Source organism: Chionomys nivalis, chromosome 4, assembly GCF_950005125.1.
Source record: "Chionomys nivalis chromosome 4, mChiNiv1.1, whole genome shotgun sequence".
NCBI classification, from domain to species: Eukaryota; Metazoa; Chordata; class Mammalia; order Rodentia; family Cricetidae; genus Chionomys; species Chionomys nivalis.
In genome coordinates, this window is record NC_080089.1 from 110,563,765 (window position 1) to 110,589,542 (window position 25,778).

The 25,778-nt window shown below is 46.2% G+C and overlaps 1 protein-coding gene across 1 annotated transcript; it reads left to right on the forward strand.

Annotated features, from left to right (window-relative positions):
* On the forward strand, window positions 1-23,924 carry Cmtm6 (CKLF like MARVEL transmembrane domain containing 6). The gene is made up of 4 exons (XM_057768979.1): window positions 1-183; window positions 12,883-13,059; window positions 14,024-14,122; window positions 23,479-23,924. Exons 1-4 carry the CDS (start codon window positions 46-48, stop codon window positions 23,614-23,616), a joined length of 552 nt encoding a protein of 183 aa, XP_057624962.1. The 5' UTR covers window positions 1-45; the 3' UTR covers window positions 23,617-23,924.
* The last annotated feature ends 1,854 nt before the right edge of the window (window positions 23,925-25,778 follow it).

A 25,778-nucleotide genomic window follows, 5' to 3' on the forward strand; every position in this document is an offset into this window, starting at 1 on the left:
CCTGCTGCGCCGCGGAGACTTGCTGGGCGAGCGACTTTAGCGGCGATGGAGAACGGAGCGGTGTACAGTCCCACCACCGAGGCGGCCCCGGGCGCGGGCCGGGGTGCGCGCAGCGGCCTGGCCGCCTACTTCTTCCTAGGCCGGCTCCCATCGTCTCGGCGCATTCTCAAAGGCTTGCAGCTGGTGAGGGCAGCGGCGGCGGCGGAGGAGCGGGCGCCGGGTCGGGGGTCGGGCCAGGGTCAGGGCGGGGGACCTGTGAGCTGGGGAACTGTGGGCTCGAGGCCGCCGCTGCTCGGCCTCGTTCGGGAAGCCGCCGTTTCCACGCCCCAGTTCCTTCCCTTTCCACTAAGGAAGGGGGCGTTGCCGTCCGTCTGCCTCCTTCCCGTAGCCCCGCGGTAGCTCCTCTCCCTCAGCCACCGAAACCTCCTTTCCCTTCTCTCTGCGAACACTCTTTCATTATCGCCCTGAGTGCTTGTGTTTTAGACAACGAAGTACTTTCTGTTTATCGTTTCTGGCTTTTGTGGTTTTCCGGGTGCTAGCCCAGTTCAACTTGTCGGACAATTTGTGTTGTGTATGGGTTGAACTTGCACAGTGGGTTCCAGGTAGAGTCAAAAGGACGTCTTTCTGGTTCGTGTGTGCTGGTGAGAGAACTAGATCACGGCATGCTTCTCAAGTGCCATAAGCTTAGGCGCGAAAATGTAGACATCTTTGATATTTGTATTATGATCAAATTGATACTCATGTTGCGTTTCAGGCTCCTGACTCAGCTGTCAGTGGGTGTTTTTCAAGAAGACAATTTTAGGAAAAAACAGACTGTGGTTTTTGCTTTGTTTTGTGAACCATTTTTGCTAAAAACAGCCCATGGGTTTCCTTGGGAAGGTTTAAAATTCTTAAAACTCCGATAACCAGAACTAACATTCTTGGAACTCAGTTGACCTACTTTCCTGGGGTAGAAAAACAGCAGTTAGGCACTGCTTTTAGTTGCTACAGCGATGGAAGCTGGGATGAAGAAGTCACTTGGAGACAAGTTAGATAAAGTGATGTGTACGACCCTAGAGAATCTGGTCCTGGGTGTCCCTCCCTCCACATCCTCCTAGAATGTCCACAGTGGGCAGTTTCAGGTTCTTAGGCACTGGGCCTCCATCCTGTCATTGCACCTTTACAGAACCAGTTCCTTTTACACGAATGGGTGTGGTTTTGCCCCCCTCCCCCACTCCCTTCCTGCCTCTCTTCATTCTCCTTCTCCCCTCTCTTTTCCCCCTGCTCTCCCTCCCCCATCTTTCCCTCTCCCCACTCTATTTCTCCCACTGTTTCTTCACAGGCTCTTAGTAGTCTAGATTACCTTCAAACTCATTACTAAGTTGAGGAGGATGACCTTGAACTTCTGATCGCCCTGCCTCAGTGCTGGGATTACTGGTGTGCCCCACCATGCGGTTTACATGGTACTGAGACTTGAACCCAGGGCCTTGTGTATGCAAGGTTAGCACTCCACCAACTGAGCTATACCTATAGATCCAGATTCTCTCTCTCTCTCTTTTTCTTCTCGAGACAGGGCTTCTTGTGTATCAGCTCTGGCTGTCCTGGACCTCTGTAGATCAGGCTGGTCTTGAACTCACAGAGGTCCACCAGCCTCTGCCTCCCGAGTGCTTGTGTCTTCTTCTCCTTCGTCCTCACATATTTCCTAGATACCTGCTGTGCTCTGTGGAAAAATACACAGTTCTAATGAACCTTTTTGAACAGAGAGAAATCACTGTACAACCAAAGCATTCTTGCAGCTCCAAGGAAATTGTGCCTCCTGATCTCCTGGTCATTAAATCTATTATTTTCAGTTGCTTTTATTTTCTAATAAGTAATGCTAAAGCCAAAGTAATAATTCTCATTACTGGGGGCTGGAGAGATGACTCAGTGGTTAAGAGCAGCGGCTGTTCTTCCAGAGGTCCTGAGTTCAATTCCCAGTAAGCATATGGTGGCTCACTACCACCCATGATGAGATCTGGTGCCCTCTTCTGGCCTGCAGGCAGACATACAGGCAGAACACTGTATATATAATAAATATTTTTTAAAAAAATTCTCATTACTTTATTATAACTCAGCATAAGAGAACCAACCAGAAGTTTTTGTTGGTACTGACAGTTGGATCCCAGGGCTCAGTTTGCTTTGAAAAGGCTGTTAGCTGTTCTCTGTGTTTGCCATCAGTCCTAAGAAGTGGGAATGGCACGGAACACTGCCTCTGAGAAAGCCTGTAACTTGTAATATTACAGGCTTGCTTTCTTTAGCACGGAATTTTAAACACTTTCATTTCTATGGTTGCCCTTTTGTTCCTGCTTTTTCTGTTTTAATAATGTTTTACCTATTAACAATAAAAATATACTATGGAGTGATTTTTAAAAAGTCCCAAGAAAGTTATAGATGAGATCTATAAAAATGCATCCAGGATGAGCGCTATAGGCAAGACATTTTTCGCCTTATACTCTGCCATTCTCCGCGCCTTTAGTTGATTTGAAGTCTAATAGTGTTGCAGAACTCTGATAAGAAAACAGGGTGTGGAGCCATCACAATCAGAAGAGGAGGCACAGTGTGTTAACAGGGAACCTCCAAACCAAACCCTGAGATAAGTATTCAGGACGTTTGTGTGTGATTTGTTATTCTGGGTTCATAAATCTTTTTTTTTAAATATTTATTTATTATGGATACAATATTCTGTTTGCATATATGCCTGCTAGAAGAGGACACCAGACCTCATTACAGATGGTTGTGAGCCACCATGTGGTTGCTGGGAATCGAACTCAGGTCCTTTGGAAGAGCATGCAATGCTCTTAACCGCTGAGCCATCTCTCCAGCCCCCTGGGTTCATAAATCTTAACAGATTCTCAAAGACTCCAAAGAGAAAAAGAAGCCTGCTGTGAGCAGTAGACTTGGAATTCTTCCAACAGAGCCCTGGGCGGTGGGGCTGGGCGTCCTCTAGGTTCTTTCCATGGGTAGATCTCCCAGGCTGCTCCCGACTTGGTTACCAAGCTAATTTACCAAGGGGCACAGGGCGAGCCTGCGAGCACAGGAGATTATGGTAGAAGTGCAAACAAAGCCTGTCTGGCTCTTGGAATTCTGCTGCTGTTTGTCTCTCGGTCTAACCTGCATCTTGTCAAAGACTTGTGGAAAATGTAAAGGCTGGGCTCACTGGCTTCTACCTTTCCCAAGCTGAGCAGTGAAGGAGTGGGGGAAACTATGTTGTCAGGAGCTCCTGGACCACACACACTCACACACGCACAGCACGCACGCACGCACTGGTTTCCCTGTGTAACCTTGACTGTCCTGGCTGGCCTTGAACTCACAGAGACCCTCCTGCCTCTGCCTCCCAAGTGCTGGAACTAAAGATGTGTACCACTACCACTGGGCTAGAATCTTCAATTTTATGCAACTGGACTTTGCTTTATTCTATTTGTAGGTTTGCCCTTATGTTCCTATTTTATTTGTTATTTTTTGAATGATGAATTTTTTCAGGTTATAATGTTTAAATGACTACATTAACCAGTCTGTGATTTAAGTTTTAACTTAAATTTATTGTGTGTGTTTGTGTTCATGATTCATGTGGATGGGTATGCATGCTATGTCATGTGTGTGGAGGTCAGAGGACAACTTTGTGGACTCGGTTCTCTCTCCTTCCATCTTTATGCAGGTTCTAGGATTGAACTCAGATCCTTGCTTGCATGGCAAGTGCTTTTATTTTGAGCCATCATGTCGTCCCCATAGTCTGAAAGGTCTTTATATGGATTCATACTTTTTTTTTTTTTTTTGAGACACAGTTTCTCTATGTAACTTTGGAGTCTCTCCTGGAACTCGCGCTGCTCAAACTAGCTGACCAGGCTGTACTCAAACTCATGGAGATCCACCTGCCTCTGCCTCCCAAGTGCTGAGATTAAAGGTGTGTGCCACCACTGCCAAGCTTCATATAATCTTTGTTGATTATACATATGATTGAAAAACATTTACTGTTGGCTAGCATAATACTATGAAACTAAATTGCTACCCCAAATGAATTTATTTAATTTTATATGTATTGGTATTTTTCTTGCATGTGTATCTGTGTGCCATGTGCATGACTGATGTTTCCAGAAGTAAAAAGAGTCATATCTGATCCTCTGGAATTAGAGATACAGGTTGTGGTGAGCTGCATGAATTATACTGGTTTGTGTGTGTGCCCATGTGTGTATGTGGAGGGCAGAGGTCAACTGCCTCAAGGCTGGCTTGTTTCCACTTCCCCAGTACTCTGGCCCCTGTGGGTGCTCTCTCTGGTGGTGAAGTCTCGTGTAGCCACAACTGGCCTTGAATTTCCCATGTAACTAGGAGACATACTTAAATTCTGCCTCTGCCTCCTGAGTGCTGGCATCATAGTTATTCACGTTCAGCTTCCAGCTTTTTTTTGTTTTTATGCCAGGCTCTTTTTTTATTTGTTCTTTTTTGTAGGTTCTAGGGAATCAAACTCAGGTCTTTGTAATTGTACAATCTTTATGGTTTTTCTTGTTTTGAGACAGGGTCTCATGTAGCCCTCCCTGTTTGAATGATTGACCTTAATTCAGAAAGTAGCTGAAGGTGTCCCTGAACTCAGGATCCTTCTTCCTCTACCTCCCTGGGAGGTAGGTGCTGGGGTTGTAGGGTGTACCACCATGCCCAGCTTTTGTTTTGTTTGAGAGAGGATCTCATAGTGTAACCCAGGCTAGCCTGAGACTTGCTGTGTAGCTCAGGCTCACGGTGTCCTCCCCATCTTGGCCTTCTGAGTGCTGGGATTATAGGCATGTTCGCTTGTGGCTTCAGTGATATGTTCTTAAACCTTTTTTTTTCTTTTTTTAAAATCCATTCTCTCTTTCTCCCTCTGTGTGTGTGTCTGTGTGTCTTTTGTGAGGCTATGTGTATGTCAGTGCAGGTACCTGCAGAGGCCAGGGATGTCAGATCCCCTGAGGCTGGAGTTGCAGGTGCTTGTAGACCACCCTGCATGGATGCTGGGAACTGAACTTGGATCCTTTGCAAGGGCAGTAAGTGCTCTTAACCATTGAATCATCTTTCCAGCTTCTTAAAACTGTTTTTAATAGTGTGCTCTTCTCTGAGTACATGTAATTTTATAGAAGATAATGTCTAACTAATGCCAGTCAGTTTTTTTTTTTTTTTTTTTTTTTTTTTGGTTTTTCGAGACAGGGTTTCTCTGTGGTTTTGGAGCCTGTCCTGGAACTAGCTCTTGTAGACCAGGCTGGTCTCGAACTCACAGAGATCCGCCTGCCTCTGCCTCCCAAGTGCTGGGATTAAAGGCGTGCGCCACCATCCAGTCAGTTTTTTAAAATTGTTTTTATTGAGCTATGCATTTTTCTCTGCTTTCCTCCCTTCTTTTTCCCTCCCTTCCTGCCATCTCCCATGGTCCCCATGCTCCCACTTTACTCAGGAGATCTTGTCTTTTTCTATTTCCATGTAGATTAGATCCATGCGTGTCTCTCTTAGGGTCCTCATTGTTGTCTAGGTTCTCTGGGATTGTGAATTAGAGGCTGCCTTTTTTTTTTTTTCCACCTTATTTCTGAAAGCCACTTATGAGTGAGTGTGTATGACATTTGTCTGTCAGGGTCTGGGTTACCTCACTCAATATGATGCTTTCTAGATCTATCCATTTGCCCGCAAATTTCAAGATACCATTATTTTTTTCTACTGTGTAGTACTCCATCGTGTAAATGTACTACATTTTCCTTATCTGTTCTTCAGTCAAGGGACATTTAGGTTGTTCCCAGGTTTTGGCTATGACAAATAATGCTGCTATGAACATAGTTGAGCACATGTTCTTGTGGTATGATTGAACATCCTTTGGATATATACCCAAAAGTGGTATTGCTGGGTCTTGAGGTAAGTTGTTTTCTAATTTTCTGAGAAATTGCCATACTGAAATCCAAAGCATCAGGGCTGGAGAGATGGCTCAGAGGTTAAGAGCACTGACTGTTCTTCCAGAGGTCCTGAGTTCAATTCCCAGCAACCACATGGTGGCTCACAAACATCTGTAATAAGATCTGGTAACCTCTTCTGGTCTGTAGGCACACATGCAGGGAGAACACTGTCTACATAATAAAATAAATCTAAAAAAAAAAAAGAAAGAAAGAAAGAAAAAGAAAAAAAGAAATCCAAAGCTGCTGTACCAGTTTGCACTCCCACCAGCAATGGAGGAGTGTCCCCTTTACCCCAGTCCTCTCTGCCAGTCAGTTTTTAAGATGTTTAAGGAGACAGACTTTTACACCGTGTTGCACTAGCTCAGGTTCATCTGTAAACTCAGATGGGAAGCTGTTCTCCAGATGATCCCGGCCCTGAATGCTCTTTTTCCTCTAGCCATGTCTCAGAGAGCTGGCTGCATCGGGCACTTAGCTGTGTGCTCGCTGAACAGTCTCTAGTATGATAAGTTCTTGCTGTTAATAATGGATGTGCTTACCAAGAAAACAGCAAGGAGCCTTTTATCAAATTCGTTTCTTTGCTGTGTGTGGGAGTCTTGCTTCCTGCCCTTGATCACTTGTGAAATGCTGGTGACCACTGTTTCTTGAAATTCTTCCTTCTCTTATTGAGCACATTCTTTTTCTTTATTTAATACAGAAAGTATCTGTTTACCAAAACAACTAAAATAAGATTAAAATAAAACACCCCATCTGACTCATTCCTAGGTATCACTGTTGGATACATTGTTTGGAGTGTTTTTACTTGCTTTAAAAGTTTCCCTTTTTAGGGGGGCGGTGTTGGCCCACGCCTTTAATTCCAGCACTTGGGAGGCAGAGGCAGGCTGATCTCTGAGTTCGAGGCCAGCCTGGTCTACAAAGGGAGTTCCAGGACAGGCTCCAAAGCTACAGAGAAACCCTGTCTCGGGGAAAAAAATAAAAAAAGAAAAAAGAGGCCGGGCGGTGGTGGCGCACGCCTTTAATCCCAGCACTCGGGAGGCAGAGGCAGGCGGATCTCTGTGAGTTCGAGACCAGCCTGGTCTACAAGAGCTAGTTCCAAGACAGGCTCCAAAACCACAGAGAAACCCTGTCTCGAAAAACCAAAAAAAAAAAAAAAAAAAACCAAAAAGAAAAAAGAAAAAAACTTTTAAAAAAAAGTTTCCCTTTTTATTTAAAAAAAAAAAAAAGAAAACCAATCTATCCTGACTTACTTATTCTGTACTCACCCCGCCCCCCTTTTTGGTTTTTCGAGAGAGGATTTCTCTGTGTATCAGCCCTGGCTGTCTTGGACTTGCTTTGTAGACCAGGCTGGCCTTGAACTCACCTGCTTCTTTCTGCCTCTGCTGGGACTAAAGGTGCAGTTCCACCACCACCCACTTTACCTTCTACTCTTGACCTGGGGAACTCCCTTAATTCCCAGACTCCTGCGGTTCTCATCACATAGCCACACCCATTCCTTTTGAATTTCTTACCATTCCCAGTTAGGTCATTACCCCTTTGGACTCACCGGGCAGGTTCTTGCCCTCCTGAGTCTGTCCTTGCTCCCTCGACTGGGAATGTCCTCTCCTGCCCATGTGTCCATCCGTCCTTGTCTGGCTACTCTGGGCTTTTCCCCAATATTTTCTCCACTTCTCGAGGACTGCTCAGCTGTGTGGTGTGAAGCACGGTTGCCCATTGTTTCCTGTGCATCGCTCGTGTTGCTCCATCATGACATGCTCATACACACCCATTGTTGCCTGATCTTAAAGCCCACTCCGCGCTGGAGCAGGCATCGTGCGGAGGGTGATTGTAAAAGAACCGTTAGGGAGGAGCGAGCTTCACATTGACAGTAGTGTGTGATGCGAAGATCTTGCCCTTTAAAACCTAGAGATCAGAACTAGTAAGTGTTCAGCCTGGATGTTGAACCCCTTCCTTCTGCTAGGATGGCCAGGTAGAGTCTGCCTCTTGATAGTATGAATTACTCTTGCTAATATATAGGGCAGGGCTACTGGTGGCCTGGGACCCTCTACTCTGGGAGCGGTCCTGCCCTTCTTCCCAGACAGGCAGCCTATGTCTGTGCTGCAGGCCAGGCATTACTGTCTACAGCTCTCACAGGAGTGGGTCAAGAGCAGTCAGACAGAATTCTCAGTTAAAAGTTTTCTCACAGTCATCTGGCTTGGAACGTTAACCAAGAATTGCCTTGAACTCCTGATCTTTTTTCTTCTGCTTCTCGGGTGCTAGGATTACAGGAGTGCCCGCCACAGCTGACTTCAACTGACTTTCATACACATAGGTGTATTTTTATTTTATGTATATGAGCTTTTTGTCTGCATATATGTCTGTACTTTTTGCATGCTTGGTACCCAGGGCCACCAGAAGGGAGTGTTGAATCCCCTGGACCTGGAGTTACAGATAGTTGTAAGCTGCCATGTGGTTGCTGGGAATTGAACCTGGGTCCTCTGAAGGAGCAGCCAGATGGCTCTTAACTGCTGAGCCATCTCTCCAGCCCCATGTAGCTATGTTTTTTAGACATTTCCTAGACTCTTAAACTTGGATAAACTTTAACATATAATTATACAGCAAGTAGACCCTTATGCATTTACAATTCACATTGGATTCTCATCCTAAAATTCCATACTGTTGCCACCAGTGCAGGAGGTTAAGGAAACAGTTATGTGTGATTTGTCTCTGTGTGTCACTCCATATCCTGTGATGTAATGGCAGGGAATGCCTCCATCGACGTTCAGGATAGGGGTCTACTTTATGTCTGGTTAACTTCACGGGAAACAGGTCTGCTTTTGTTCTGGCATAAAACCTTTTTAGTCGTGAGGTGGGAAGTTTCCCTTGGAACAGTGGTTCTCAACCTGTGGCTTGTAACCCCTTTGGGGGATTGAATGACCCTTTCACAGGGGTAGCCTGAGACTATCAGAAAACACAGATATTACATTATGATTCAGAACAGTAGCAAAATCACAGTTTTGAATTAGCAATGAAAATAACTTTATGGTTGGTCATTCCAAACATGAGGAACTGTATTAAAGGGTCACAGCATTAGGGAGGATGAGAACCACTGCCTTAGAAGATTATATGCTACTTTGCATTTGACTTTTTTTTCTGTTTACCTTTTATTTTTATTTATTATTTAAAATTTTTTTGGAAACAGGGTTTCTCTGTGTAGGCCTGGTTGTCCTGGAACTCACTTTGTAGATCAGGCTGGTCTTTGAACTCAGAGACATTTTGCCTCTCAAATGCTGGGATTAAAGGCATGTGCCACCATGTTTTTGATATAACTTGTTTTTTGAGACAGACTCTCTTATCCTTGAACTCTTGATTCTTTTTTTTTTTTTTTTTTTTTTTAAATATTTATTTATTATGTATACAATATTCTGTCTGTGTGTATGTCTGCAGGCCAGAAGAGGGCACCAGATCTCATTCCAGATGGTTGTGAGCCACCATGTGGTTGCTGGGAATTGAACTCAGGACCTTTGGAAGAGCAGGCAGTGCTCTTAACCTCTGAGCCATCTCTCCAGCCCCGAACTCTTGATTCTTGACCTCCCAAAGGCTGAGTTTACTGTGTGTGTGTGGTGTGTAGGAGTGTATGCCACGGTGCACATGTGAAGGTCAGAGAATATCTCTTGAGTATTGGTTCTCTTCTACCCTCCGAGTTCTGAGATTGAGAGCTGGTCATCAGGCTTGCCCAGGACTGGCAGAGCCATCTCTCCAGGCTCCTAGCTATAACCTTTCAAGGCTGAATCAATTAATTAATGAAGCACTATTAATAAAAATTCAGAGAGAGAAATTGTGGTTCAACCTGAAGATCCAAAAAGCAAAGCAGCCAGCCACTGGCTCTTACCTCGACATCAGTCTGAAATGGCGAATCTGCCTCAAGGAATCTCAGAATGAGACTGTGTCTGAGAGCTGTCTCTTCCCGTTTTATATTCCTCTCTAGGTATGGGATTAAAGACGTGCACCACCCGGTTTCGATGGCAAACTAGTGTGGCTACTGGGATTAAAGATGTGTGTTGCCATTCTCTGGTCCGTAAGGCTGACCAGTGGGGCTGTTTTACTCTCTGATCTTTAGGCAAACTTTATTTATTAAAATACAAATGGAATGCCACTACAAATTAACTAACTAATTCGCTAGTATTGGGTAGTGAACGAAGGGCTTCACGCATGGTAGGTGTGCACTCTGCCAACCGAGCTATAGCCTCCCCCAGCTGCTGAGATTGAATTTTTATACTTTGTACAGTTATCTGGAGATTGATCTAAGCTGGACATTTTGTACCTCAGCTTCCTTTAGCTGATGAAGGCACCTGCATTGTGTCTAGTTTGGGGCTATGAGAATAAAGTTGTTATGGTGTTCCTGTACCTGCTTTTTCTTAAGGTAGGTTTTCATTTCCCTGGAGTACCCAGGAGTGCTTAGCTTTGAAGAAGCACTAGCTGGTCTGTTGACATTGGCAAGAAAGTGTGGGTGAGCTGGGCAGTGGTGGCATGTGCCTTTAATCCCAGCACTTGGGAGGCAGAGGCAGGCAGATCTCTGTGAGTTCGAGACCAGCCTGGTCTACAGAGCGAGTTCCAGGACAACCAGAGCTACAGGGAAATCTTGTCTCAAAAAGCCAAAAAGAAAAAAAGAAAACAAGTGTGGGAGAGCTATTCACTGTCCATTGTGAAATGCAGCTCTTGATTTTTATTTTTACTTTCTTTTCCAAGCTTCCCTGTTTCTTGTCTGGTTTTTTTTTTTTTTTTTTTTTTTTTTTTTGGTTTTTCGAGACAGGGTTTCTCTGTGGCTTTGGAGCCTGTCCTGGAATCTTGTCTGGTTTTGTTTTTTGTTTTTGCTTTCTGTTGTTTTTTTTTTTTTCCCCCAGGGCTGGGGATTGAATCCAAGGCCTCCTGAATGCCAGACATGCATTCTGTCACTCAGCTACATTCCTAGCTCCTAGGTTTTTTTTTTTTTTTTTTTTTTTTTTTTTTTTTTTTTTTTTTTGGATTTTTCGAGACAGGGTTTCTCCGTAGCTTTTGGTTCCTGTCCTGGAACTAGCTTTTGTAGACCAGGCTGGCCTCGAACTCACAGAGATCCGCCTGTCTCTGCCTCCCGAGTGCTGGGGTTAAAGGCGTGCGCCACCACCGCCCGGCTTCCTAGGTGGTTTTTTGAGACAAGGTCTCACATTGTAGCCCAGGCTGGCCCTGAACTCCAGTGGATCCTGAGTGCTGGATTCATAGGTGTGTGTGCACCAGCTCTCTAGTCTGCTTTGTTGGTGCTTTTTTTTTTTTTCTCTCTTCCTTCCTTCCTTCCTTCCTTCCTTCCTTCCTTCCTTCCTTCCTTCCTTCCTTCCTTCCTTCCTTCCTTCCTTTCTTTCTTTCTTTCTTTCTTTCTTTCTTTCTTTTGTAGCAGTGTGTGCTACTCTTGTGTCTGTTTCTCCTGCTCTCCCTGGGGTAAGGTGGGATTTCCCTTGGCTTTTCATTTTGGGTCATCAGTCCTTTTGATGGTTTGGGCACTCAGAAGGTCATTTCCCAAGCTTTCTCAAAACCTGCTCATGAACAGTCAGTCTTCTTCTGCTTTCTGAAGAGTTAACCCCTGAGCGCCCGCCCACTCCTCCCTCCCAGAGCTGCGCCCTGCCTGTCTCCAGGCCCTCCCAGCACATGGTTCTGTAAGGCAGTTAAAAGTGCTTAGTGTTTTCTCCTTGAACTTCCCTTCCTGTGCCCTCGTCCCCTGCACCCTGACTTGACTCTGCTTTTCTAGTCTACTGCCCTGTCTCCCCACCCCCACCCATAAGTACAGAGTTATCTGACTTCTCTGCCAGGTGACAGCTTTCTTGCCAACTGTCAGTGATACAACCATCGGCTTTCTTTTGTGCGGCTAATGCAGGTTCTTGCCCTCTGCATAGCAGTAGCGTGCTCGCCACCTGCTGGACACATTTGCTCTCATCTCAGAACCCCTCCCTGGGCTGCTGTTCCTTACTGCCCTTGCTGGTTTCTCCGCTTTGCAGACTCTTCACAGTTGCCGCATAGGAAGACTGCCCCCTCTCCTGGTGATCTCTCAGACCTCTTGCTTGGCTGCCTCCCGCAGTCTGTATGCAGGCACACATCCCCTGCGCTCTAGACTGTCTCACCATTTGCCTCCAACTATGCCTCTGCCTACCTCTCTCCCTGACTCTTTCATTACAGCACAATAAAAAGAAAAAAAGCCGGGTGATGGTGGCGCACGCCTTTAATCCCAGCACTCGGGAGGCAGAGGCAGGCGGATCTCTGTGAGTTCGAGACCAGCCTGGTCTACAGAGCTAGTTCCAGGACAGGCTCCAAAGCCACAGAGAAACCCTGTCTCGAAAAACCAAAAAAAGGGCTGGAGAGATGGCTCAGTGGTTAAGAGCATTGCCTGCGCTTCCGAAGGTCCTGAGTTCAATCCCGGCAACCGCATGGTGGCTCACAACCATCTGTAATGAGGTCTGGTGTCCTCTTCTGACCTGCAGACATACACACAGACAGAATATTGTATGCATAATAAATAAATAAATATTTTAAAAAAAAAGAAAAACCAAAAAAAAAAAAAAAGTTTGCTGTGCATTGTGGCATTCAGCTTTCTCTTCTTCTGAAAGTCCTTTTTTTTGATGGGGGGCTGTTACAACACTTTCATTGAGTCTGTCTGACACACAGTAGTTAATTGGTGTATCCCTTTAAGGCAAGAGGACTGTCAGTTCTGTTAATCAAGTTTGTCTGCTAATCTTGTTTGCCCCAGTCTCTACTTTATAAATATTGAGTAAACAAATAGTGGGTTTAATTTTTCTTAGGAGGGGTGGTCTCACAGTCTTGGCAAGGCTGGCCTTGAACTTTTGATCCTCCTGCATCACCCTCCCACAGGTCTGGGTTTATAGGCCCATGCCACGAGGCACAGCCTGCGTGTAGTTTTGGTTGTCATGGGTTCTCTGAATCACTGAGGTCAGTTGGTTTCCTTTTGTAGCTGCTGTCTTTGCTGGCCTTTATCTGTGAAGAGGTTGTGTCCGAGTGCACGTTGTGTGGAGGCTTGTACTTCTTTGAGTTTGTGAGCTGCAGCGCCTTTCTCCTGAGCCTCGTCCTGCTGATTGTGTACTGCACACCAGTGTATGACAGAGTGGATGCTGGGAAAGTCAAGTCGTCGGTAAGTGGGGAAGACAGCCCGAGTCAGGGCGCGCATCTGCCAGTCGTCCTGGTTTATTGGCACAGCGGTGATGCTTTCAGAGCAAAGCACCGGGAAGAGTGGTGTCCATGTTCTAGCTCTCTGCATCCTAGCAACTCGGGCGCCACTTCACTGACGGAGACAGGAAATGAATCTAGAATGAGAGGGAAAGGCTTCACCTAATTCATGTTAGACATTTCTTTCGATGTTGTTTGCTTTAACACAGGGTCTTACTAGCCCATACTGGCCTTGAACTTGTGATCCTCCTGCCTCAGCTTCTGAGTGCTGGCATTGTAGACTTGGTCCACCATGCCTTACTTAAACATTTTTTTAGAAGTTTGGTTTTGTCACTTTTTGTTTCTTACATTTTAGAGTGTCATTCATTGGCTGTGTAGTTAGGAATTATGTGCCTGCTCCCTACCAGACACTGTGTGCTGGACACACAGTGGTAGAAATAAGCATAAAACTACCAGACAGAAGTTGATCTCAGTAGTAGTGTTTGCCAAGCATTCACAAGCCATAGGCTCACTCCCCAGGAATACAAAAAAAAAAAAAAAAAAAAAAAAAAAAGGAAAAGAAAAACCAGATCAAAACTGAAAATGAGTTAGTTATGGTGACACATGACCTAGTGCTAAGGAAGTAGAGGCAAGTGGTTAGATCTCTGTGAGTTCAGGCCAACCTGGTCCACACATTGAGCACAGACCACCCAGGGCTACATGGTGAGACCCTGTCTCAAACAATATTTTTTTTGTAATACACAATTATGTTCAACTTAAAGTTGATAGTGTTTGCGTGTAGACGTGTTGGAAAGGTACCAGGTTGTCATGTTTAAATTTGGGTTGCACCAAGAACGTGTAAGTCATTCAAGGGTTTTCGAAATTCAAAATGTTAAACTTTGTGTCTGCCTTTCTAACCTATTGTGTTCTTGTTTTCTCTGCACCTGTAGGATTTTTATATCACCCTGGGAACAGGGTGTGTGTTTCTCTTGGCATCTATCATTTTTGTTTCTACCCACGCTGGGACCTCAGCTGAAATTGCTGCAATCGTGAGTACTTTGCATTTTTAACCTTCCTTATTTTTGTTTCCTTAGATATAGAGGATTTAGGGGCTGGAGAGATGACTCCTCAGTTAAGAGCACTGGCTGCTCGTCCAGAGAACCCAGGTTCAATTCCCTGCACCCACATGGTAGCTCACAACTGTCTGTAATTCCAGCTCCAGGAGATTCAACAACCTCATACAGATACACATGCAGGCAAAATATTAATGCACATAAAATAAAACGAAATAAATCATTAAAAGAAAGAAATAGAGAATTTAGAAAGTTCTTGATAAGTTCTATACAAGAGTAATAATTATTACTGATTTATATTCATGATGCGTGTTTGTGAGGTGGGCACCTGTGTGCTGTGATCTATGTGGAGGTAAGGGATGATCTTCAGGTTGGCCCTGTCTTTTTTCCTTGTTTTGAGACAGTCTTTTCACTGCTGTATAGCCAGGCCAACCAGCCCACTAGTTCCCACCCCTCCTTTTTGAGATAGGGTCTCACTGTGTAACCCTGGCTGGCCTAGAACTCAAAGAGATCTGAGTGCTGGGATCAGTGGCATGAGACATCTCACTTGGCCCCATTAGCTTCTTGGAATGTCCCATTTCCACTTCCCATTTCTTGTAGGTGTTCTGGGATCTGCTTTTAATACTGTGTCTGACTTTTACATGGACTCTGGGATCTGAACTCAGATCTTCAGGCTTGTGTGCCAAGCACTTTACCCCACTGAGCCATCTCCCCAGCCTGAGAGTAGTTTTTCTTCTACTTTTAAATGTAACATTGAATAGAAAACCTAAAAGTAAACAAATACGGTAGTCTTAAGAACCTAGGACTGAATTTGACTGAATTTTGTTATCAAAGTTTACTTTATCCTACATATAAACAAGTATCTGGTAATGCGAGTGGCAAGAGCCTTTGTTATACAGTTTTTGGTTTTTTGCCCTGTAGTACTGCTTTAGTGCAGAGACACTCTGAAGAAAAGGCTTGCAGGGTTAGCCCAGCAAGTTGTGATGGAGTGTTTGAGTGAACCAACAGAAGTTCTTCTTCTTTTGATCTGCTCTTCAGTTTTCCTTTGAGTACTTATTTTACTTTTTGTTTTTCTTTTCTTTTTTTCTGTCTTTCTTTATCTTCTTCTTCTTGTTTGTTTGTTGCAATGCTGGGGATTGAATTTAGGGCCTCATACATGCTAGGCAAGTAGCTTTTTTTTTTTTTAAAGATTTATTTATTATGTTACAATAGTCTGTCTCCATGTATGCTCACATGCCAGAAGAGGGCACCAGATCTCATTACAGATGGTTGTGAGCCACCATGTGGTTGCTGGGAATTGAACTCACGACCTCTGGAAGAGCAGCCAGTGCTCTTAACCACTGAGCCATATCTCCAGCACCCCACCTTTTTTTTCTGAGACAGGGTTTCTTTGGAGCCTGTCCTGGAACTTGCTCTGTTGACCAGCCTGGCCTCGAACTCAGAGATCCGCCTGCCTCTGCCTCCTAAGTGCTGGGATTAAAGGAGTGCGCCACCACCACTGCTGGGCATTATCAACCATTCTTAAAACTAGTACTGTGGAGCCGGGCAGTGCTGTGGCACACGCTTTTAATCCCAGCAGGCGGATCTCTGTGAGTTTGAGGCCAGCCTGGTCTACAAGAGCTAGTTCCAGGACAGGCTCCAAAGCTGCAGAAAACCCTGTCTTGAAAAACCAAACCAAACCACAAAACAAAAAACCAGCTGGCACCGTGACGAGTCCTCTCTGCGGAGTCGATCAGCTCTCACGTTCTCTGTCACAGCGCTGTGAAAAACATACTTGCCTGTCCCAAACTCACTTCGGCGTCACACTTTGAGTTGTAAAACCCTTTGAGGCAACAAAGGGTAGTTCAGTGAAGAGCTAGTTATTTGAATCCTTTGAGCCAAAGGTTGTGGGTTTTGTTGTTTTTTGTTTTTGTTTTTGGAGACTGTGTAGTCCTGGCTGTTCTGGAACTCACTCTGTAGACCAGGCTGGCCTCAAACTCAGAGATGCGCCAGCCTTTGCCTCCCAGGCATGTGCTACTACACCTGGCTCCAAGTTTGTGTTGTTGTTTTTTTTTTTTTTAATTTGTATTATTCTAGATTTTAGAAAGGTAATCTTTGTATGCCCTGAATTATTCAACACTTTTCGAAGGCCTGGGGCAGCACCCTATGATCCAATCTGAGTATTTATGAAGGGAGACACACGAACCTCTGTAGGTGAGGACTAAATAGCCTGTGTGTGAATTTTGAGCCAAGCAAACCAGGAAAACTGAGTTTTGTAGCTTTACAGGTCAGAATTGTGAAGGAAGGGGAGTGGGCAGTACTGCCTGGTAGCAGTGTGGGAAGCCTGAATGACTGAGCACAGGCTGATGGGTCTTCCTGCAAGTCAGCAGGTGCCAGTGCCTTGTGAACAAGGGGAAGTTCAGCCAGTAGAGCTGCCAGCTAGTACCACATTAGGAAGCCTTAGGGTGTAGTGTGTGTGAGTTTGTGTGTATGTGTGTGTGCAGGTCAGGACAACATGGGTAGTTTTTTTAATATTTAAAAGATGGTAAGACTGTGTGTGGGTATGTACATGTATGTGCAGATGGTAAGACTGTGTGTGGGTATGTACATGTATGTGCAGATGCCTTCAGGTCAGAGGTGTCCGATCCCCTGGGAGCCAGAGTTACAGGAGGTTGTCAGCCTCACAGCATGGGAGCTGAGACCTGAGCTTGGGTCCTCTGCCAGAGCAGTGGATCTTCTTACCTGCTGAGCCTTCTCTCTAGTCTACAACCTTGGTTTTTGAGACAGAGCCTCTTACTGGCCTGGGAATTGACCAAGTAGGCTAGGCTGGCTGGTCAGCCAGTTCTGGGGATCTTTGTAATCCTCCTCAGTATTAGGATTACAAATCCATATCACAACATCTAGCTTTTGAAATGTGTGTATAGTGGTATTTTATTTGTGCTTTAATAAGTAATGCTTGCCTGAAGATCAGAGTGCAGAGCTAAACCACTAGTTAAGAACTAAGTCACTAGTTAGTCACACATACAGGAGCCACTAGTTAGTTATAGAGGACAGGCAGTGGTGGCCATACTGTAATCCCAGCACTCTGAGTTCAAGGCCACCCTGGGCTGTGTGAGTGTGACTCAGTCTAAAAGACCAGCGCTCACACCTCTGATCCCAGCACTTGGGATGACATGTCTTTAATCCCAGCATTAGAGAGGAATCCAAGGCAGGAGTTCAGTGCGGTCTCCTTGCAGTCCGAGGTTTGGTGGAGAGCATTGTAGTTACAGTCACGCTAGGACAGGATCGCCCTTGGCAGAGGTAAGAACTCTCTAGTGACTTGGCTGCTTTGATTTTCTAATCTTCAACTTGAACCCCAGTGTCTGTCTCTGGGTTTTTATTAGTCATGCTACGTGTGTGTGTGTGTGTGTGTGTGTGTGTGTGTGTGTGTATGTGCGCGCGCACACACGCGCGCCATAACATGCATGTAGTGGTCAGAAGACTTTTGGGAGTCGTTCTCTCCTTCCATCTTTATGTGGGCTCGTATTGAAGTTGTCAGGCTTAGAGCAGCAAGCACCTTTACCCATGTAGCCATCTTTTTGGCCCCTTTTTTCATTTTCATTTTTATTTTTTTATTTTTGGGTTTTCGAGACAAGGTTTTTCTGTGTAGCTCTGGCTGTCCTAGAGGTTGCTCTGTAGCCCATGCTGGCCTTGAACTCAGAGATCTGCCTGCTTCTGCTTCCTAAGTGCCGGGATTAAAGGCGTGTGCCACCAGGCAATGGCCCCTTTATAAATGTGGGTTTGAGGAGATTGAATGCGGTGCTCATGCTTGCAAGGCAAGAATTTAACTGACGGAGCTATCGCCTTAGCCCTGAAACTACATTTTAAGATAGAACAATACAAAAGGTGTTCAGAGTGCTGAAAGATGGGTGAGCATGGAGAGCATTTGCTGATTCTGCTGAAGACCCAGCTCCAGTTTCCAGTGGCCACATCGCAGCTCAAAACTATCCATAGTTCCAGAGGATCCGACTCCCTGCGGCACCAGGCACTCATACAGGCAAAATACTCAGATGCAGAAAAGAAAAAAAAAAGTAAAATCTTTAAAAAGAAAGCCTTGAGAGAATTGCAGACGTCACCTTGCCAGCCTGGTTTGTAAGGGGATGGACAGATACAGTCAGGCCTCCAAAGGGGAACGGCCCATGTTCGGTAGAGAGTTTATAAATTAGTTTGTGTGGGCTGTGCTGCGCACATTAAGGAAATGAATGGTGCAGAGCCCGGTTTACTGTGTGTGTTCTTCAGGGTGGAGGGGGGGTTGAGGAACTGAAGTCAGAGACTCTGAGAGATGACCAGTCATCATGGAAATGTGAGCCTGGTGTGGGATTGCCGTCAGTCCTAGCATCCTGGAAACTGAGGCCAGCTACCTAGGAAGTCAACACCCCCCCCCACTCAGCACAAAGTCATGGAGGAGGCTGGAGTTGCAAGAGATTTGGTGCTGTTTTCTTCCTGTTTTGTCTCCACTTCCTTAAGGGCTTTGCTAGTGAGGAAGCTAAATTTGAAGCATGGTCTTTTGTCTCTTGACAGAATTCTCAGAATGTTTGGTCATATGTTAGAATAATACAATGAGGAAGTGATTTAGGGAAGAGGAAGTAGGTGGTGACATCATGTCCCTGTGTGACAAGTAACTGGAAAATGTATTTTAGGTCATTTAACCCAGTAGAGTTTTTAAAATGGAGTTTTCCTTTAGATATGAATAGCTTTATCTGTCTCCACCTAACCTGAGTTGCAAATCACGTTTCCCCTAACACATCTGTGGGTCAGTGAAGCCCTTGCTAATAAGCATGTGTTTGATACCATTTTGTGGAATTTTCTTTATCACTGAACTGAATGTCATTGATGGACAGTCCACACAGGCTTCTGCATACATGTCAGGTATAGCAGAGGCTGAGAGGGTTCAGCTAGTAATGCTGGCCACCACCACAGGGACTTGACCTTGAATCCATTGAAAAGGCCGGAAACGGGCGTTGCCTTCCCTTTACAAGTTTTGGGGTGGGGTGCTCTAAGGTAAAATGCGGCTCCACTGGAGGAACGTGGGATTTGTAGGACATTGATAAGTAAGTAAGTAGATGCTTCAAGGCCAGTCTGGGCTGGCAGGCTGCTGGGTGGTGTGTCTGGATCCCTTCCATGCTACCTTGACTCCTAAAGTGGCCAGGTCTTAAAGCAGCAGGTCCAGGTTTTGCCTTTTCCGACTGAGGTGGAGGAGAGAGGCCAGGGGTCGAGACATTGCCTGGGGTCCGTCCTGCCGCTGTCATGTGTAGGAGCCAGGCTTGAGAGCTCTGGAGAGATCGGAGGTGTTGATGTGCCTGTGGGTAGAGGATAGAGTGGGGAATCTTCGTGTGTGTGTGTGTGGGGGGGTATTTTGTTTTGTTTTTGAGACAGGCTTTCTTTGGTAGCCCAAGCACCTCAGCTCTGTAGAACAGACTGGTCTCAAACTCATGGAGATCCCCCTACCTCTGCCTACCAAGTGCTGGGATTAAAGGCATGTGCCACCACCACCCGGCAAGTGGGGGGACCTTCTTAATGACTAGAAGGATTTTTCATCTTGAGGCAGCCATAGAAAGAGATAGCTGTGTGGCTTTAGGCACCCCTGTCCGTATGGTGACTTGCTAGCCGCTGAGTCAGGAGATAGGAGGTACACATTCAGCCCAGTGTGTTTGGAGGGGGGGCACTGGGTCAAAGGACTGTTGTAGCACGGATTCCAATTGGTCTTAATAATAAAAACCCGGAACCAAATTTCAGGGTAAATGCTGAAAGATCAGAGAAGTAAAGGAGCCAGCCACTAGAGAGACCTTTTACCTCTACCAAATCCTCAGGCCAAAATGGGCAAGATCCTGTCTCCACGAATCCTCAGACTGAATGTAATACGCGCCTGCTCCTCCTGCCTTATATTCCTCTCTCCACCCAGCCGTATCCCTTCCTATGTGGAAAAGACCTTCCTAGTGGTGGGATTAAAGGTGTATGCCACCACTGCCTGGCCTCTATGGTTAACTAGTGGCTTAGCTCCGCACTCTGATCTTCAGGCAGGCTTCATTTGTTAAATCACAAACAAAATTTCACTGTCTTACTTGCAGCCAGCAAAAGTGTTGAGAGTTATGGTAAGCTGCAGGGTGAGGGATCTAGATGTCCGGCCTTGGTGCCTCCTTAAAAGTCTTGTCTGGTAAAGCAGAGGGCTTCATGGGCCACCAAGGAAGCATTGTGGTAGATGTGCCTGACAATGGGCGTTCTTGAGTTGTAAGCTTGGAAAATTGGGACATATTCTGGATATAGGTATCCTATAAGTCTGAGGCGTCTGCCAGAATAGCAGTGTCTAGAACCAGAGTGAGTCTCTGCAGATCAACACCGAACAGGAATAAGAGAAGCACCTCTCTAATGGAGACCGCACAGGCACGGGAAGCTAAAAGGGTAAAGGAAGGAGAGGAGCTCGTTGTTGTGAGAGTGGGTCAAGGTTCCAGGGATAAATAGAGAACACAGTTTCATCTAGAAAGTTCATAGAGCTCCCTTGTAATCAGCAGTCAGCTATGCCAGGGACAGCAAGGGCATCATTATGGTCAGTGTGGCTGGTCACCAGCGCTCAGTGAGGAGAGTTTGAAGGAATTCTTTCCCGTGTTAGAGAGGCAGGTAGGGTTGTGGGAGGAAATGGCCTCATCTGGTTGATTTTTGAATATGAGTTTGAGGTCCTTGAGGAGGTCAGAGGGCTGTGGGGTTGCTTTGAGAGCTTTTCCTCAGGGGTAGAGCCTAGTTTTAACATAGTCTGTGAGCCTGCTTTAACCTGGAAAAAACTAATTCAAAAGCTAAGACCCAATAATTCAGCAGCAGATGGGGTGAGAAGGACCAAGAGGGTTAGCAGGGCTTAGAGGTGAGGATTTTAAAGTAGAATTTGTTCCTCAAGAGGATGGGGAGAGGTGGTAAGTCAGAGGAAGGCTTCTTTGGTAGCTGGTTGTTAGCAGTGTGCCTTAGAATGTCAGGTGTGTGATGTGGGAAGGTCATATGTCTATCTGTTGCTTTCATTGGTTAATTAATAAAGAAACTGCTGCCGGGCGGTGGTGGCGCACGCCTTTAATCCCAGCACTTGGGAGGCAGAGGCAGGCGGATCTCTGTGAGTTCGAGACCAGCCTGGTCTACAAGAGCTAGTTCCAGGACAGGCTCCAAAACCACACAGAGAAACCCTGTCTCGAAAAACCAAATAAAATAAAATAAAATAAAAATAAAAATAAAGAAACTGCTTGGCCTGATAGGTCAGAACATAGGTGGGTGGAGTAAACAGAATAGAATGCTGGGAAGAGGGAAGTGAGGTCAGACACAATGGAGCCAGCAGCTATTTCAGACATGCTGAATCTTTCCCGGTAAGCCACCACCTCGTGGTGCTACACAGATTATTAGAAATGGGTTAGTCAAGATGTGAGCGTTAGCCAGTAAGAGTTAGCCAGTAAGAGGCTAGAGATAATGGGCCAGGCAGTGTTTAAAAGAATACAGTTTGTGTGTTGTTATTTCGGGTAAAGCTAGCCGGGAGCCAGGAGCCGGGCGGTGGGAGGCTGCCCACAGCTCCCTTCTACAGGTGTGTGAGAGCGCGGCTGTGTGGGGAAGGGAGAGTCACCTAACACAGGAGCCTCATACGCCACTCAGAAAGGACTTAGGCTTAGTGGAGCTTGGGGCTGCTCCAGGCATTCTTCTTTGCTGGTTAGTTTCAGTACTTCTGTGTAAGGCCGCTCATCTCTCTGCTCTACATGACAGTGGAGGTCTGTTTAGCACTGTTGACTTTGCAGGCTCCCTGTCTGACTTTAGATGTGTGTGCAGGGCCATTGTCAGTTTGTATGGAGGCGGGGGGGGGGGGCTTTAAGGTATCCATTACTACGTCAGTTGCCTTGGATGTGTGATGGAGAGCTTCTGTGTGGTCTTTAATGGATGCCATCTGAGCAACAACCTGCCAGTCTGGGCCAGAGGTTTGTTCTCTCGGAGCCCCACCTCCCTACTTTCCCGCACCCTCAAGGTCACACAGCTCTCCCCTTTCTTTCCCCGCCACACAAGAGTCAGGGACAACTTGACTCTAAGCGTATACCATGGACTGTTGTTCACCCACATGGCAGAGAACTGACCTCTTCTGAAACCTACAGGGAGGCCCCCACACTCTGTCTTGTAGGACTGCACTCTTCTCAGAGCCCCTGTCTCTCTGTGGCATTCATGCCTCCTTAGACCCCAATGTCTGAGACCTGTCAGGTGGGCCCTTCTTGGCAGCTGTTCCTTTTCTTAAGGAGAGGCCAAAAAAGACAGCAGCTAGGAAGGGAGACGGGTGTGTAGCTTGAAGTTCAGCCTTCACTGTCAGCCTCGTGTGTCCTAGGCTAATAGGAATTCTTAGTGTCCCTTGTGGAGGGTAGCTGCTGGATGAGATGTGTTTGGTGGTGTCGGGTAGAGGTTTGGTTGGGGACTTCTGCAGTAGCTTGGAGAGAGAGGAGCAGGGAGACTAGGCCTGTCCTGGGCTGCCGACTCTTCCAGTATAGACTAGGCCTGTCCTGGGCTGCCGTCTCTTCCAGTGTAGACTAGGTCTGTCCTGGGCTGCTGTCTCTTCCAGTATAGATTAGGTCTGTCCTGGGCTGGCGACTCTTCCAGTATAGACTAGGTCTGTCCTGGGCTGCCGTCTCTTCCAGTGTAGACTAGGTCTGTCCTGGGCTGCCTTCTCTTCCAGTGGAGACTAGATCTGTCCTGGGCTGCCGACTCTTCCCAGTATAGACTAGGTCTGCCCTGGGCTGCCATCTCTTCCAGTATAGACTAGGTTTGTCCTGGGCTGCCGTCTTTTCCAGTGGCAGCTCCTAAGCTCGGAACCGGGTCTGCAACTCTGGTAGCGCGCTTGCTGAGCGTGCAGCAGCACTGGGTTCTGTGCCTGGCACCACACAACAAAAGAGCTGCGTTGTTACCTCGTGGGACTTTGAGTAGTACCTGTTACTCTGGACATTTTTCTTTTGTCACTTCTTTTCCTCATTCAGTGACTTTTAAATTCTGTTAAGGAATACTAAGTGTGGGGCTAGAAGGGTGGCTTAGCAGCTCAGACACTCACTGCTCTTCTAGAGGACCAGAGTTTGGTCCCCAGAACCCATATCAGTGGCGCTATCCCACCTCCAAGGGACCCTGGGTTCTCTTTAGGCCTCCAAAAGAACCCACATGCATGTGGCATTCGCTCCCCAGACAAATACATACACGGAGGTAAAAATGAACATCTTTTTTGGAAAGTAGTTAGAGGGTGGAGTGGATATGAACTCTTGGGCTGAGTAGGACACGTGGTTACAGCCTGCACTTCCTCATGTAACTCCCCTTTTCCTCCATAGGTGTTTGGGTTTATGGCGAGTCTGGTGTTCCTAATTGACTTTGTCGTCATGCTGCATGAGAGACGGCAGGAGAGCCAGCTGAGAAAACCTGAGAACAACGCCAGGGCTGAAGCCCTCACTGAGCCGCTGAATGCTTAAAGATGGAGCAGGTGCTGCGGACCAGAAGAGAGCGCCTTCCACATGACCGGTGTCATGTGTGCTCCTCTTTTGGAGAGAAGGGAAGGACAGGAGGGCAGCTTCTCAGTGCTGGACTGAGTGGCAGCTCCTCCAGTTAGCTCAGAGGGTTTTTAATAACGGTTGGAACTCGTTTCAAATGGAGGAGGTTTGTTATTTGTTTATTTTTAAAGACGAGGACTGTTGTCTTTGAATTGCATGTCTGTCATTTGCTACAGGTCAGCCCTCACCAGGCTGGCTTCCAGACCGTGTGTTCTCCGTCCTTTCAGGAACTCTTGCATTTTATTTTATTTTATTATTATTTTTTATTTTTTGGTTTTTCGAGACAGGGTTTCTCTGTGGCTTTGGAGCCTGTCCTGGAACTAGCTCTGTAGACCAGGCTGGTCTCGAACTCACAGAGATCCGCCTGCCTCTGCCTCCCAAGTGCTGGGATTAAAGGCGTGCGCCACCACCGCCCGGCCTCTTGCATTTTAAAATCATTCGCTTTGCTGTTAGTTTTTGATGGTTAAGTTCTGTTCTGATGTTGGAGATTTAATTTGTATTTAAGTTGTTGGTGTGGGCGTCTTTCCTTAATATATGATCCTTGTATTTACTGTATCTTGTTCAACCGTACGCTATGTGCTAACCTTTCAAGGCAATTACTCTGAATTCTTTCTGATTCATGCATTGCCTAACAGAAAACGTGCGGGCTGCTGGTGTTTTATGTGTACAAAAGCAACAGTGTCAAAGCCTTGTGCTTTTTAGATTGCACTCTGGTTGTTGAAATTAAGTTTAAAAGAAAAAAAAAAGATTGTTATGGAATGCAGAAAAACTGAAGAAATTGATACTACATCTAGAGACCAAAGATAGAGTAGACTCTTTGTCCTGTACAGTGGATATAACTGTACAGGCAGGCTGGACCACTGGGGAGAGATGTGAAGGGTCATGCTGTGCACACACGGAAACAGTTGACGGTGTCTGTGCTGTGTGCACACGGAAACAGTTGACGGTGCCTGTGTTGTGTGAACACGGAAACAGTTGACTGTGTCTGTGCTGTGTGCACACGGAAACAGTTGACGGTGTCTGTGTTGTGTGTACACGGAAACAGTTGACGGTGTCTGTGCTGTGTGCACACGGAAACAGTTGATGGTGTTCATTCTGTGAGCTGGAAACTGGGTCTCCTTCTGGCAGATGGTCATTTCTTCTCAAGTGAGCACCGCTCTGCAGGCTTCTCTTTTAGAGTCCTAGGCTAGGTTTGCTCACCCACCCAAGATGCCTTTTCTGACTTTCTAGATGGTCCCTGTGCTGCGTCACCATCTTGCTCTTTTCCTTCTCACTCAGATTCACTGTCAATTCTCTCCAGGCCGTCGAGACTCTTGTGCCCTTCTTATCACCAAAAGTCCGAGGTAGGAACCCCTGCTGGTGAATACTGTTGGTGATGCTGGAAGCCACAGGCTGCTCCTGACACTTTGGAAGGGTTGCTTGTTGCTGTAGGGGTACCTTAGAGCCACTGGGGCACCTTTGTGCCCAAAGGGGACCTTTCTTATCTTCTGGGGTTTGACTGAGACTCAAGTATGTCAAGGCCTTCTGTGCTCTGGTGGAGGTTTCCCAGGCTGGGGTTTCTTCCTGAAGACGTGTGATCATGTTCCCAGGGATTTACTGTAAAGTTCCCCTCCTTCTTGGTTTCCTGTCTGCCACTGTGTGTGTTCGATGATTTTGGTTACGAGCGTATAGCTGTTGTTCTCACACGGGGATGAATCTGAGCACACAGCTTCTACTCTTTCTTACTCGCTGCCTGATCTGCTGGCATCATACCTTCTTGATTATGAAACCAATCATGGATGTTGGCCTGCCATCTAAGAGAAGGGAGAGTAGGTTCTTGAGACCAAGAATAAAATAATTCTAAAGGAACCAGTTTATAGCAGACAGTTTTAGAATTTCACATCAGGCTATGCTGTAGTCACTGGAAATACTGTCCAGACCTATGGAGAACTAACAGCAAATCAAGGCAATGTTAGTGTTACAAACTGTTAGTCAGCTGTCTGCTACTGTAACAAAATACCTGAGACAGTCAACTTAAAAAGAAGAAGCATTAGGGCTGGAGAGATGGCTCCCGAGGTTACGAGTGCTTCTTACTTCTCTGCAGA

Bases quoted from the DNA above. Each gene is read 5' to 3' on its own strand.
- Cmtm6 (XM_057768979.1), top strand. From the start codon at position 46: ATGGAGAACGGAGCGGTGTACAGTCCCACCACCGAGGCGGCCCCGGGC. The intron at 13,060-14,023 runs GTAAGTGGGGAA...CTGCACCTGTAG, and splicing joins CTGGGAAAGTCAAGTCGTCG to GATTTTTATATCACCCTGGG. The intron at 14,123-23,478 runs GTGAGTACTTTG...TTTCCTCCATAG, and splicing joins CAGCTGAAATTGCTGCAATC to GTGTTTGGGTTTATGGCGAG.